The sequence below is a fragment of the Epinephelus moara genome, chromosome 22 (genome assembly GCF_006386435.1).
Source record: "Epinephelus moara isolate mb chromosome 22, YSFRI_EMoa_1.0, whole genome shotgun sequence".
Lineage (NCBI taxonomy): Eukaryota > Metazoa > Chordata > Actinopteri > Perciformes > Serranidae > Epinephelus > Epinephelus moara.
Window position 1 is genome coordinate 29,235,412 of NC_065527.1, and position 15,452 is coordinate 29,250,863.

General features: G+C 40.4%; 1 protein-coding gene across 1 annotated transcript in view; it reads right to left on the reverse strand.

Annotated features, from left to right (window-relative positions):
• LOC126383752 (C-type lectin domain family 4 member A-like) overlaps positions 1-15,163 on the reverse strand; it is a 25,559-nt gene extending 10,396 nt beyond the window's left edge. Inside the window, exons 1-5 of the mRNA XM_050034400.1 lie at positions 14,872-15,163; positions 7,611-7,739; positions 5,886-6,062; positions 3,771-3,958; positions 1,044-1,159 (exon numbers count right to left, since the gene is read on the reverse strand). Coding sequence (XP_049890357.1) covers positions 1,044-1,159; positions 3,771-3,958; positions 5,886-6,062; positions 7,611-7,739; positions 14,872-14,980 — 719 coding nt within the window. The 5' untranslated portion in view covers positions 14,981-15,163. The remainder of the gene's footprint in view (positions 1-1,043; positions 1,160-3,770; positions 3,959-5,885; positions 6,063-7,610; positions 7,740-14,871) is intronic.
• Between the last annotated feature and the right edge of the window lie 289 nt (positions 15,164-15,452).

Consider the following 15,452-nt stretch of genomic DNA (forward strand, 5'->3'; position numbering starts at 1 on the left):
CTGTTCGTCTTTACGTTCATGTCCTTATTAATGCAAACTTTCTAACTTGCTTGTTGGATTTATTAAAAACGAACGAATGAAAACTAAATGTCTTTGAATATCTTTATTATCATTTAAAAACGAAAATTAAAATGACCGGTAAAAACAGATTATGACCGGATTTTTACGACCCTGTCGGTCAAAATGACCGGGGACGAAAAGTCTAGCGCAACCTCTGGTGGAGACTTAGATCTTTTATAAAAGGTAAGAGTCTCACTCCTACCACTTTTTTTGGCTGCGATATACCGTCTAGAAAGTGGGATCATAACTTTCACGTTTCATATGGCTTTATTTGGTGATATTTTATGATGTTTCTGTGTCATAAACAACATCAGCTATCATAATCACACCTGATTTCAATAAGGTACGATGTTTGAAGCTGGCTGAGTGTTGTTTGATCACTGATAGTACTGTTTTGAAGCGGAGTGAGCGCTCTTGTCATGTGGAGCTCCGCCTGGATCTTTTCATGGAAAAAACACTGTAGAATGGTCATAGTTTGAGCAATTTTCTTCAAACTTGAAACAAATGTTCATTGATAGTGTGCCTACAGCCCCACAGTGTCATGTACCTGCTCAGATGAAGCCACAGACAGTTATTCATCCTGAAAATCATTTTTTATTTTATTTTAGGCAAAATCTTAAATTTTTTACTGACTTAAGAGGCCCATTACTCTGTCTCTGTATCACCTACAGTGTTTCTGACACTTTCACAAGAAACTTCAGGGAGTTTTCGTTCTGGCAAGACCCCATGCATGCATGTAGTCAGAGCGGTTCAGAGGCTACAGTCATTTTAATTTGTGTATGTCATTTTAGGCGTTTTCGCTACAAAATGGGGGTGGAGTACAAGTAACTGCACAGTGCTTACAAAGAAATTGTTGTTTAACTTGTTCACAAAGGTTTCAATTTCTAATAGCATCTGAGTGGTAAGTCATAACTGCGGCCGTGAATGCAGTTTGGTTCTGAACATGTCAGGAGGCAGATGAGCTGTGAAAGAAGTGGACCTACCCTCCAACCAGTGGGGTGCCATCCACCCATTTCCAATGATCCTCCGTGTGCCCGTCAGTGATCCCAAACCAGTAGGCATTCCAGTGACCTCTGGGTAGGAGATTCCATAGAAATGTCTGGGAGGAAACACACACACATACACACACACACACACACACACACACACACACACACACACACACATAAAAAGAAAGGTTCAAGTACATTCAGGGAAGACATTCATCATCACTGACTGTTTTTGTACAGTAGAAGCTCAATGCTTGATGTTTGATTAATATCCCAATGTCACACCAGACTGGATGTTGATATTGTGCGATTCTGCAAAAGCCCAAATTATGTTCAGTTATTGTGTTTTTGTAAAGAATAAGGCAGGTGGTATTCTAGTGCATTTCTCTTATTATCAACAACATCAGTGAGCCACACTGTTGCACCAGGTCACATCTTACTTCATTACCATTAACACACACATTAAAGTTTATTTTGACTCAGTGCCACATATATTTTGTGAATAACACAGCCTTATCTTTTAACATTAAATGCGATGGTTGGGGCTCATCTTGTGAGGAACAAACAGACCACTGTCTTCAAGTAGTTACACCCATTCCTTCACACTATTTAAAGCAACTTTCCAGTTTGGTAATAAGTCCACTAAATGTAGTCACTTCCCCTGACACAGTTGCAAAAACACTGTGTTAAAGCTGAACTCACTAGAAGAAAATTAAGCTGCTCTGTCTGATAAGTTCATTTAGCGTGTGTCCAACCACTTTTACTAGTTAAACAGCACATAATGTGGGTGCAAATTAAAGCACAAGGGGCGAAGTCGTTGTATTTTGTCTAGGGCTTCATACCATTCCCATCTGAGCTGCTAACACTACATGTAATTCGGTACCAGTTTCTTTTTTTGCAGTACTTTACTTTCTTTGTAATAACAAAAGTGTAATTTTTAAATAAGCTTTGCAAGTTAACTCTTTTCTTATCAAACAAAGCTAATTTTCTGTCTCTGTGTTTCTGTCTGCTTGTGTATCAATGTGTTTCAGCTCATCTAGCAGCAATATTAGACTATTACTATAAAACTACAGAAAACAAAATAGACCAGATGCCATAAGTTTTGCAGCAGATTGGCATTGTCGGGATTGTGGCTCGAAGCCAGTACGCCTCTGCCTCCTGTCTGAAATTAAAACCCATAGCTCATGGGGCTCTGTTTCTTGTCTTGGAGCTGTGTGGCTGGCTTTTAGGTTTCTGGGTGCTCCATGACACTTTTGCCTCTTGTCTAAACCCAGATGCGCTCTCAGGTACCAAAATCTGGTACTGATGGATTTTTTGTGAATCAGTAGTACCAACGTAATTGGATTCAGTACCCAAACCCAATTTAGTGATTCAATTAATCATAGGTGTGGGTTTGGGCGTAAACATGAATTCAGCCAATCAGTGTCATCTCCCATTCCCTTTAAAAACCTAGGTGCATCTGCATGTGGCGCACTGTCATTTACATAGCGGATTTAGCAAATTGACCGACAGTGAACCAGCTGTGTGGCATCGCAGTATGTGTGCAGATGGATGATGTTTGGCTTGAGTTTCCCTGCTTCCCTTCACTGGTTCCTGTACAGCAGAGTAGGTCTTTTTGTTCACTGTTATAATCATTAAAAAGCAAAAGCAGCATGTGCATACATTCAGTAGGCTATATCTTCAGTAGCTAGCTAGCTAACCCTACACTTTTCAGGGGTTTGATTTTGGTTTTGGAAGAGGGAAGAAATGTTTATCTTTTTCTAGCAACATTTAGCTCCAAATCCACAAAACCAGATCAAATGAAGGAAATTTGAAACAACTGCATTCGAGTCAATGGACAGCTGTATTGTTGTCAGAACCTGGTCTGGGCCAGCTCAATGCTATGTTATGATTGGCCTAACCCTAACCCACCACAATTAGTGGTCATTTCCTGTTGCCAGTAGACAAGAGCAGCTCTGCACCAGAGGAGTATGTATTTCTGTGTGTGTGGGTTTTTTTTGGTACATCATATTCTACATCACAAATGGGCTGGAGAACAGGTAAACAGTAGAAAGAGGAATGGCGAAATTAGCCAGAGGCAATAAATACTCCTGTCTACTGCAGAGTCATTTGACCCGGGTGTGAATGCCGAATAAAACCTTTCTAATCGTATTAAAAAGACAGATTTTAGCGGGTGAAAATGCGTACAACGTCTCTCTCAATGTGGAGTCGGACAGCAGCTCTGCTCTTGGCTTTGTTCACAATTAATACTTTCTTCATTAATGATGTATTATTTCACCAACCCCCAATCCATCTTTGCGTCCCTGTGTGTATACTTGCATTGTGAAATATTGCACCATTCTTACTTTAGACCAGGTTTCTGTTGGCTAAATGGTGCAATTGCTTTCTGCCACCTCAAAACAGCTATGCACCGATAACATGCCTGATCACACCTTACATTAAGACCTACACACCTGTTGGCGCGCAGATGTGCAAAACACTATGTGGGTGTTGGCTGTGAAAATGACCACTGTGTCAGTCTGAAACTAGCAATGACAGTTGCACTGCGCTGTGAGCCACCTTGCGCCGGGTATAAGTTCGGGCCTTTTTCATTAAACACTTTCTCCTGTAAGAAATTAAACCAAATAAACTTCAATGGACACAAAATCTAACGGCGTTCCCTGGGACACATGACAGCACTGTGATCATTATATTGCGATCATGCAGCTTGTCATACTGTACCTGCTCCTCAGCTGTGTGGATGATGGCCAGGTAACCTCCTTGGCTCTCGCAGTACGATTTGCTCTCTGGCCAATCCCTTGAGTTTCTGGAGATGAAGTAACAGCTGTTGTTAAAAAGATGCCAGTCTGCGTTGCAGACGATGGGGCCCTTTGTTGCTGGTTTCACTGTCGGTTTGATCACTTCAGGAGCTGATGACACGCAAAAAGAGAGATTCGGCAACCAGGAAGCAGAACAGTATATTATCAGGGGAAATTGAATTTCCCCTTGGGGATTAATAAAGTATATAAATCATTATTGCAAAAATGCACACTTTACTCTCATACAGTAAGAATCACACTACCACAGATGCTAAAAGTTTGTTTGTTTTATTACACTGAACAAAAATATAAATGCAACACTTTTGTTTTTGCTCCCATTTTTCATGAGCTGAACTCAAAGGTCTAAAACTTTTTCTATATACACAAAAGACCATTTCCCTCAAACATTGTTCACAAATCTGTCTAAATCTGTGTTAGTGGGCACTTCTCCTTTGCCGAGATAATCCATCCCACCTCACAGGTGTGGCATATCAAGATGCTGATTAGACAGCATGAATATTGCACAGGTGTGCCTTAGGCTGGCCACAATAAAAGGCCACTCTGAAATGTGCAGTTTTGCTTTATTGGGGGGGTCTGGGGGGGTCAGAAAACCAGTCAGTATCTGGTGTGACCACCATTTGCCTCACGCAGTGCAACACATCTCCTTCGCATAGAGTTGATCAGGTTGTTGATTGTGGCCTGTGGAATGTTGGTCCACTCCTCTTCAATGGCTGTGCGAAGTTGCTGGATATTGGCAGGAACTGGAACACGCTGTCGTATACGCCGATCCAGAGCATCCCAAACATGCTCAATGGGTGACATGTCCGGTGAGTATGCTGGCCATGCAAGAACTGGGATGTTTTCAGCTTCCAGGAATTGTGTACAGATCCTTGCAACATGGGGCCGTGCATTATCATGCTGCAACATGAGGTGATGGTCGTGGATGAATGGCACAACAATGGGCCTCAGGATCTCGTCACGGTATCTCTGTGCATTCAAAATGCCATCAATAAAATGCACCTGTGTTCGTTGTCCATAACATACGCCTGCCCATACCATAACCCCACCGCCACCATGGGCCACTCGATCCACAACGTTGACATCAGCAAACCGCTCACCCACACGACGCCACACACGCTGTCTGCCATCTGCCCTGAACAGTGAAAACCGGGATTCATCCGTGAAGAGAACACCTCTCCAACGTGCCAGACGCCATCGAATGTGAGCATTTGCCCACTCAAGTCGGTTACGACGACGAACTGCAGTCAGGTCGAGACCCCGATGAGGACGACGAGCATGCAGATGAGCTTCCCTGAGACGGTTTCTGACAGTTTGTGCAGAAATTCTTTGGTTATGCAAACCGATTGTTGCAGCAGCTGTCCGGGTGGCTGGTCTCAGACGATCTTGGAGGTGAACATGCTGGATGTGGAGGTCCTGGGCTGGTGTGGTTACACGTGGTCTGCGGTTGTGAGGCCGGTTGGATGTACTGCCAAATTGTCTGAAACGCCTTTGGAGACGGCTTATGGTAGAGAAATGAACATTCAATTCACGGGCAACAGCTCTGGTGGACATTCCTGCAGTCAGCATGCCAATTGCACGCTCCCTCAAAACTTGCGACATCTGTGGCATTGTGCTGTGTGATAAAACTGAACATTTTAGAGTGGCCTTTTATTGTGGCCAGCCTAAGGCACACCTGTGCAATAATCATGCTGTCTAATCAGCATCTTGATATGCCACACCTGTGAGGTGGGATGGATTATCTCGGCAAAGGAGAAGTGCTCACTAACACAGATTTAGACAGATTTGTGAACAGTATTTGAGGGGAAATGGTCTTTTGTGTATGTAGAAAAAGTTTTAGATCTTTGAGTTCAGCTCATGAAAAATGGGAGCAAAAAAAAAAGTGTTGCGTTTATATTTTTGTTCAGTGTAAGATCCCCATTAGCTTTTGCATAGCAGTAGCTATTCTTCCTGGGGTCTTCATAATTCTTCATGCGACAATACAAGTTGACATATAGGTGATCAGTATGGCACCATTTACCTTTAGTGGCCATCTTGGTAGCTAGTTTGGCCAGCAGCTCGTCCTTCTCTTTCTGCAGCTGTTTTTTCTCCTGCTGCAGTTTGGTGATGGTGGAAGTAAGAGCCGACGAGTTTGCATCCTGAGTCTGTTTCTGTATCCCTGACATCGCTTCACCAATGCCCTGAGAGTTGTTCTTATCTGTGGAACATATAGAGCAACATGATAGATACAGTAATGTAATCATGTAATCAAGTACTTTAAACATGATTTAACATCTTGGGAAACAGATAAGAAGAAAAGTTCAGGCTGAAACCAAGCAACATGCAGATGTGTTTTCATCATGTTGTGCTTTAAGCTAAAACCACACCTTTAAAGGGGACCTATTATGCTTATTTTCAGGTTCATATGTATATTTTAAGTTTCTGCTAGAACATGTTTACAAGCTTTAATGTTAAAAAAACCTATTTTTCTCATACTGTCTGTGCTGAAACACCTGTATTCACCGTCTGTATGAAGTGCTCTGTTTTAGCGCCTCTCTCTTCAAGCCCGAAAAGCCCAGTTTGCTCTGATTGGTCAGTGTTCCTGAGTCTTCCATATTTAATCATCCCTGCATCATCATTGTAGCCAGGAATTGACTGTGATGGAGTATAGTGGCACTTAATACTAAAGCTTTTTATATTTTATATCATTAGTAAAAGCTGCTAAACCAAAATCATCACAACCTGACATGTTTCAGCAGAAATATAATCCAAAATTGAAGAGAAATTAACAACATCAGCAACCAAGATTACATCTTTCCCTGGCATTAGCATGTAGCTCCATGTAGCCATGCATGTCATGTAAATATTTGCAGCAGCGTGCAGATGACCATTTAAAGAAATCTGTCACAGGCTGACGTCAGCTTTCAATGGCTTTCAATGGTTTGAAACAGAGTATTCCAAACAGTTAGAAGCCTGAGGGTTTTGCTCACAGTGATGACTTTTACATATATTTACCTCTTTATATATACACATATGTATATATATATACATATACACATATATATATGTATGTATGTATATATACATAAATGTATTTATAAATATTCTGAAACAGAAAATCTACCCGTATACTGAGAACATTCCCCGATTGCTCTCAGTGTCATCTTAACATCTTTCCTAGTTCATTGTCTGTGGAAGTTACAGACTTTACTCTTACTGACATCACAAATTTCAGTTTTAGTACTTTAGTTTTTGGATGTAGGAAAGAGTCACTAACGATTACTGGTATTTTTGGACTCTCTTGGACCATAGGATTTCTGAATATGGGCAAAGTTTTCCTTTAAGAACAGAAGCAGCATGAGTTTGTGTTGCAAGACTCAAACCACAAGATCCTCTTTTTCTTGCCTGAAACTGTTAATTCAGCAATTTTGATTTCACTATTTCTGCCTCAGATTTCACAGCCTGCACTGATGACGAGCACCAGTCACTTACGTGGTCATATTTTTTTCTTATATCTTCTTATTTGGTCGCCTGAAATGTTTCCGTCAGAAGAAAAGAGCAGAAATACATAATTTAATATAAAAGTTTAATGACTTTTAGGAATATTTTCACTTCCTCCAAAAGAAAATAAAAAAGCTCATTAGCTTTCAATTTGAAAAAGATAAAGACATTATCATAGTCGACATGTAGTTGGACTACTTTAACATACAAATAAATCAGTGGAAATTCTCTTCAGTCTTTTCTATCTGACAATTGTTGTACTCACAGTGTGCAGTGACGGCTATGATGGAGATGAGCAGGACAGCACACAGTGTAGCCAGGCATATAGTGACAAGACGGTAGGGCCCGGGGCCGCTCGGCCAGGGGATCAGTCTGATTGGGGAGACTGGGTGAGCTGAAGGAGAGAAAGGGGGAAAGGTTGTCAAGATTAAGATAATAGAAACATTTCTGGAGGTTAACAGTATGACATTTTTTGGTGGGCGGGGCTTAGCTGGAGACAAAACAATTCTCCACAGACATTAGCTAGTGCTAGCTAGGAAGTTCTGTTGGCTTGCTTTAGACAATGGAGGAAGATGATGTGAGTGACTCATTCAGAAATACTCATTCTGAGTGTCAGGGCACACTCTAGCACAAACCGGACTGTTTGTTAATTCAGAGGCTGTCGGAATGTACCATTTGCTTATCCAGAGCACCATGCTCACAGAGTGGCAGAGCACACTCTGGGCACTCTGTCTGGGGAGATGGAGCAGTAAAGCACCGAGCAGAGTGAATGAGTGATTAACATAACTGTTTGTTAATTCATATAGAAATAACCAATAACAAAATAACAACTCAACATTTTAAGACTCCTATGTCTACAACAGCCCTGTGTTGGAGAGTGTTTTGCCTCCAGCTAACAAACTGACGTCATTGTGAAGTCAGCCCTATAAGGGTCTATATACTGAGAATATTTGCACATTCCTTAGTCAGTATTTTGCACATTCTGTCTTTGTATTAACACTGTGGTGCTCTTTTCATTTAACATACTTCTGAAACACTTAAACCTAAATAGCCACAACATTGAGCCCTTTAAATGTGAATGTTACAGTGAGACTATTGAACAGAGAGAGTTAAAAGGCAGTAAAACACAGTTGCTTCATTCAACACACAGGGTTTTTGCAGCTACAACTGGTGGGTCTAAGCCCTCTTATTGTCGGTACTGGGGTGCCACATGGGTCTATTCTTGGTCCACTGCTATTAACATTACATAAAAATAACATTATACATCCTAATCAGTACTTCTGTATCCATTTCTATGCAGCTGTTACAATTGTACCCTCCCCACTGTTCATTATTAGACAGATGGTACAAATGTATCTATGTTCATTTTTATACAGATGATAGAAATGTATCCTCATAACACAGGCTTTAATTTATCTTCAGTCTGCCTTCGATGCTTTTCAATTTCAACTTGTTTTTTTTTAAATCATGGATGTGTTTTAAATGCAAAAGACCAAGTACGTGGTATTTTCCATATACACCACTGTCTCTGACTATCCTGCCATTAAAATCTTAAATGATACCCACATCACTTTTGCTGAAGTCATACAAATACCCAAGGGGCTTTCACATCATTAACCTGGGCCAGAACCGAGTACACTTTTTCCCAAAGTCCAGTTTGTTTGATTAGCGTGAATACTGTGTACCATACCCTAGCGTAGTACATCAATCCATGCCACTTGAAAAGGTGGTCTTGAGTAGGGTTCATGTGTACTTTGGTACGCACCAGGTGTGCACGCCAGCCGTACCAAAACATGTAAATAGATTGCTTTTTAACCAAGTGGCAACCTCCAGGGTTAAAAAGTGAAGCCAAAAACTGAGCTCCCTTAAATGGCCACTTGAGGCTGGCTCTGGGAGCCAGTCAGACCCCCATGTTAAAGTGCCTAACTTCACAGCAGAAATAAACATGTTTCCAGCCTTTGGTCTCTACTGCTAATTTCCTCCTCGATGACAACTCAATGGGGGGTGAATTTGTGTATGCCTTGGTTGTTTCCATTTTACTGCATAATTAAGGGCGGACCACTTTGAGTGACAGGCTCTCTACTGATAGTGACCCCCTGTCTATTTTTGTAAGCTGAAACCATTTCCCTCAGAGGAAACAAAACTTTTATTGACCTTAATTTCACAAATAAGAAACAATAAAGCCTCCGCAAAAATAGCATTTTAAGCCTTGTATGTGATTTATCCTTTGGGGATTGAGGAGGAACTCTCTGCTCGTCGCTAGGCTAATTTAAACAATGTCAAATGCCATAGGCTTGTGTTAATAACGTTAGCATGTTGTATTTGTTTGGAAAACCTGTATAAGACAGTTGTTTTGTCAGTGAACCTTGTGAGCTGTAACAGAGCCAAATTTTGTAACGTTACCTACCTACCTAAATGTTGCTGTTGTCCCTGGCTTCATATGAGTAGAGAGAAGTCTGCTAGCCACTAGGCTAATTTATACAATGTCAAATGCCATAGGCTTGTGCTAAAAACATTAGCATGTTGTATTTGTGGGGAAAATGTGTCAAGCCAAAGACAAGGGCTTTGTCTGTGAATGCTGCGAGTAATAGTGAAGCCGATTTGTGTACTTGTGTTTGAAATTGTTGCTATAAGCCATGTTTACTGTGTTTTTATTGTCTGTTTAAGGTGCGCTTTGAATCAACTAAACTTTACAGTACTTCACAGAAATGTCCGCCTCTGACTAGTATTTTGGAGGTGTAACTGCAGAGTGACACAGACACACCCCCACACATGCTCACAACGGTGTAGGCCACGTGCATAGGCTACAGCTTAGGGTCTGTGGCACAAGTATAAATCCCGCTTAAAGCATACCACCTCTATGGGGTCTAATCACCAAGGACTTTTGACATTTTTCATTCTTATGTGCACATGTTAATAAATATTCTTTTTACTATAAAACATAAATGTCATGTAGATGATGACGCAATGTTGTACAGAGCAACATTACTAATGTGAAAGCTGAGCAGAGGGGGAGTGGAGAGGGGGTGCAGCCATATGTGTGCACAGTATGACTCAACCATACCTGACATGACAACGGCCTTAGGAATCTGGCTTGTTTAGTCTATTCAACAGGCTTTCCATACAAAATTAACAGCTGTAGGATTTTCTTCTTAACTATTGTTCAAATAGCTTTAATGTCTACACTTGATCAAGGAGGTATTCTGTTCTGTCCTCATCATTATTTCAGCAGCTTAACCCTGTTTGTCATAGTCCATTACACTTGATCACTATACTGACATTTGTACCCATCATCACTCTCTGTTTCTCTGTTTCACAAAGTTGGATGGACTTCTTTGCTGTCAAGAAGAAAAATAACCATCTCATAATATTTATCTATGAACCTCTACCGTTGAAGCTGCCCAACTACCTCACACCAAATAAACCTTAAATCATATTTAATCCAGTCATGCGGCAGCCAATGTCTGATAAAATCTCTCAATTATCTCCTCTCAGCACTATATGCAAGTTTCTTGTTAACTAACTTATCATGTTATAATGTGAAAAGTTACTTTTAATGAGATAGGTTGGTTTTGCAGTGTTATGTTTATATAATGACAATTAAGTTATTGAAATACCAAGAAAGTTTTGTGATGTATACAGTTTATTGTAAAAATGGAAAAATTCTGTATTTGGTAAAAACAAAAAAAATAAGTCATAATAACATGAAAAACATGTTATAACATGAAAAGGATTTTTTTAAACATGAGAAAAGTTTCTTACTATAATGACAGCATTTAAAAAAATTATTCATTTGTTCATTCATTCTCCGTAACCGCTTATCCTAATGGTGGTCCGGGGGGGCTGGTGCCTATCCCAGCTGACATTGGGCGAGAGGTGGATACACCCTGGACAGGTTGCCAGACTATCACAGGGCTGACCCAGCTCTGCAATAGTTTTTTTTATCAAAGTCAACCAAATGTTAGTAGACCAGAAAGGTCATTAGTTGGCAAGATTTCATTTGTCGCTTTGTCGCAGAAAAAATAAAAATAAAACAAACGTAAAACTCTATTGGGAGCTGTGGTTAAAGACGGGGCATGTGTACGACCCCTAATTTCCAGGGCTGGTACCTGCGGTTATTCCACAGGCTAGTGAACAACATGTCGGGCAGGAAATCCAAAGTGTGGGATCATTTTGAGAAACTGAAGGACGAACCCAAGGTGATATGTAAACTCATTCGTTGATGACAAACATGAGGTATCATCTGAAACATGGAAGTAGCTACATGCCCATTAGCCACTTAGCACAGTCATTACTGCTTTGCTGACAGCGTCATTAACAGGCGGCTCGCTCAGTGTGTGACGTGCACTTGTAGATAAAATATAGGCCTATATTAATGAAGGTTCATTAGTATGGTTTTGTATTTCTCTGTAATGTCGCACAGTGTTAACAATGTTATTGATACTATTCTTTCTCAGAGCTTGAACTCAAACCATTGTGTTGCCCCGCCCAAAATATATAATTCAATAATTAAATTAATATCGTAGCCCAAAATATATAATTCAATAATTAAATTAATATCGTAAACATGCGGGCGACTAGTCGAATTATGGCCATAAATGACGATTATTGGTCAACTAGAAAAATTCTTAGTTGGAGTCAGCCCTAGTGGCAGCAATATACTACTGTAACTTTCCTCATTTCCTCACTTGTGAGGTCTGGCAGGTTGTTACATTTTCACTTTACAAAGTTTATGCTGAAGTGTTAGAAAGACAAACACCCTTCCTTAATCCCTCAATCGCACCCTACATGACTGTGCTTCTGTATTATTGCATTAAAGGAACTGAAACTGCTGTGGTACATGCTTTCAAAAATGATTCACATCTCTCATGGTCTTTAGACTTCTATATAATATATTCACGTACACACTGTTGCATAACACAAAAGGAATCTCCTCTGCTCTGTTCAGACTTGTGAAAAACAAACATGTTAGAGCAGTTTCTGGAGTGTGGGAAATTTGTCTGCACTACAATTATCAAATTAAACCACAGTGAGGGAAATGAGTTTTGTTCGTTTGGATGTGATGCGGCCATCAACAGACTAACATTTATTCCCACACAGATTCATATATTTATTATTATTATATTACTACTGTTTAAGTTGTTGTTCGCCTGTCAGTTTAAGGAATACATCAATTGATGAACTCCTGCCACGAGCCAACTGTCAGATTTAATCAACCAATCAGAAATGATGCAAAGCTGATTCCAGTTTGTACAGACTTGTGACAACCTCTCCGCTTCACCTAGTGTACCTGCTTTCCTGACCGTTCTTTCTGATTTAGGATGCCGGTCAAGGCAGAGGGTCATCACTTACCTCATGATCCACACCTGGGCCAATGTGCTTCATGATATAAAAGCTCAACATCTTTCAGCAGACCTCCCTCACACAGAGCTGCTGTTCTTTTGGTTTTTCTACTGACATTTCCACACATCTATACACACAGACATGACTGACTACTGACTTACAAGTTTGTTCAGTTAGTTATTATTATTTTGTAAATAAATAAGCTTTTAACGCTTTGTAAACTTGTCTCGTCTTCCATCGTTGTTTGCCTTCAGGTAGCTTATAATCCGGGTTGTAACAAGACTCAAGAAAAATGGGGATGCAAGTGCTATAAAGACAAAAGACACTGGCTTCAACTTTTTGACTTTTTACTAGTGCTGTCAAAATAACTCATTAATTTTGTTTAATTAATCACAGAAAAAACAACAAGTTAAAAAAATGAATGCTGTGGTGCCCTTTGACCTGGTGCATCATTAAAAGCCACAGTGGCTTTGTCACATGATGGAGGCAGCCTCGTCAAGCCACACTTGACCAGCTGTTCAAACACAAACTGAGTAAGTCTACGGCTGCATCCAAATGTCCACCCTCTAGACTTGTGGACTGACCCCTCACGGACTTCAGTCGTACATACTGTGACATGTTCACCGTCATCACGTAAAGAAACCATGGAAATGTTTGAGCGACGATTACAGTCACTGCAACTGCTGTCACATTCTGTCTCTGCAGATAACAAGATATAAACCCTATGAATAGGGTTGTTTTGTGAGTGAACAATGTAAAGTTCTGTATAACATTCAGACTGCATTCAAATACAGAGATGGTTGTGAATAGGGACTGGACTTTGACTAAATAAAGGGGTAGGCCCATTTGTTACATCAGAAGTTCTTGTGTTGTTTTTCAGCCAATTTTCTGGCCTTTATATTTGGCATTACACTGTGCAGCCTGTAGGGTAGGCTGCAATGATACAATGCACCGTCGCAAAGTCTGCGAGTCTGCAAGTGTGGTAAAGTCCAGACATATCTGACTTAAGTCAAAAACTGACAGGACGGCTCTCCCACACCTGGAGCAGCATCCTGAAGAGGCGGCAGACGGACAGCAGGTGGCGTGACCGTCCTGTCAGTTTTTGACAGGATGGTCACACCTTCCTAATATCGGCTGATTGACAGATCAGCTGATAAAGACGCGTCACAAACACGACCAAGTGACACTAATGAGGAAGGCAGAAGTTTCTGCTGAAACATGTCAAGGTATGTAATATCCTAACCTGTCTGAGATAAAAGAACAACTAAAGTCATTATCATAAACTAAAGACATAATGAACACCACTGAACCAGACATACCTGTACTGACTAACTCCCTTGCAAAATGGACTGCAGACCAGTTTTGCTGGTAGAGGACAGGGGGACAGTCCAAAATCCAGCAGCTTTACAACACATCTGCCAACTTTCACAGCAAAAGTTGATGTATATAATTATATATATAATTTAGATTAATAATTCACAGCGTATGTAATTAATTAGATTAATCTTTTTATAGGCTTGACAGCCCTACTTTTTACACATAACTAAAACATTCAAAGGACAGGAAGTCTTTCACGTGTGTGTGTGTGTGTGTGTGTGTGTGTGTGTGTGTGTGTGTGTGTGTGTGTGTGTGTGTGTCTGTGTACAAATTTAAATATTCTAAAGTCATTTGCCGATACACCGGATGAGGAAAAGTCAAGTGATCATCAAATTATTCATCCTCCAGGGAACATGAATGTGAGGACTCTGTGACATTTTGTAGACTAAACTATGGTTGTTTTTTTCTTTTTTAAGCCTGTTGTTTTCTATTCTTGTTTCAATCTGTATTTTTTCCACTACTGAGATAGTTTGTTTTGGAACTTCACAATTTTTCCTCTTATGTTGCACTTGCTACTTTTGTTCTGAAAAGTGTTTTTTAAGCAAAGAGCTGAAACAATGAGTCCATTAATCCATCAAACAGACTAAACATTATCTATAAGCACATAATCATCAGATTAATTGACAATGAAAACAGTAATTTTAGTAAATATCATAATATACAATGAATAATGATGATAATAATAATGATAATACTAATAATAATAATTAAAACTATTACTTTTTGCAACATAAATATTTATTCTATATTCTACTGTAGGACCCAAACTGTGCTAAACTGCCAATACGGCCACATAATGTCCTTACCGCCGTGTCCAACATCTGGCCTGCGGTTCAGATCGTCATATGCGCCCTCATCATCTATCAGTTTGGAGTACATCCCCTCGTAGGGCGGGGAGCTCCCGGTGGTCGACATTACAGCGGTGGAAGATTAAACACTGTAAAGGAGAGTTAAGAAAGTTTCAATGCGGATAGAAAGTACAAACTCCCAGTCAGGCTGTCCGCTTCTCCCCCTGTTCCAGCGGTGTATGAACCCTCCTTGTTCCACTCTGCTGTGCAGTTTGTCTTCAGTCCAAACTGGAGTCCGCCCACTTCACCGAGCTGACTGACAACAGATAAACACCGCTGTCCGATAGCAGGCAAGAGTCAAGTAGCCTATGGCAGAGTCAGATGCTTTCCGGCCATGTATTTCAAAATAAAAGTCCTAATGATGCACAGGCGCTGCAGTTTTGTGATTTTTTTTTTTAAACAAAATGACAACTTCTATGGAAGCCCATTTCCGCCACTGAAAGAAAAAAAATATCCCCATGCTAATCAATAAGATAAAAAGTCAAAATTATGAGATACAAACTCCTCCTATCACCTCGCACAACCATGGCACGTCTGGC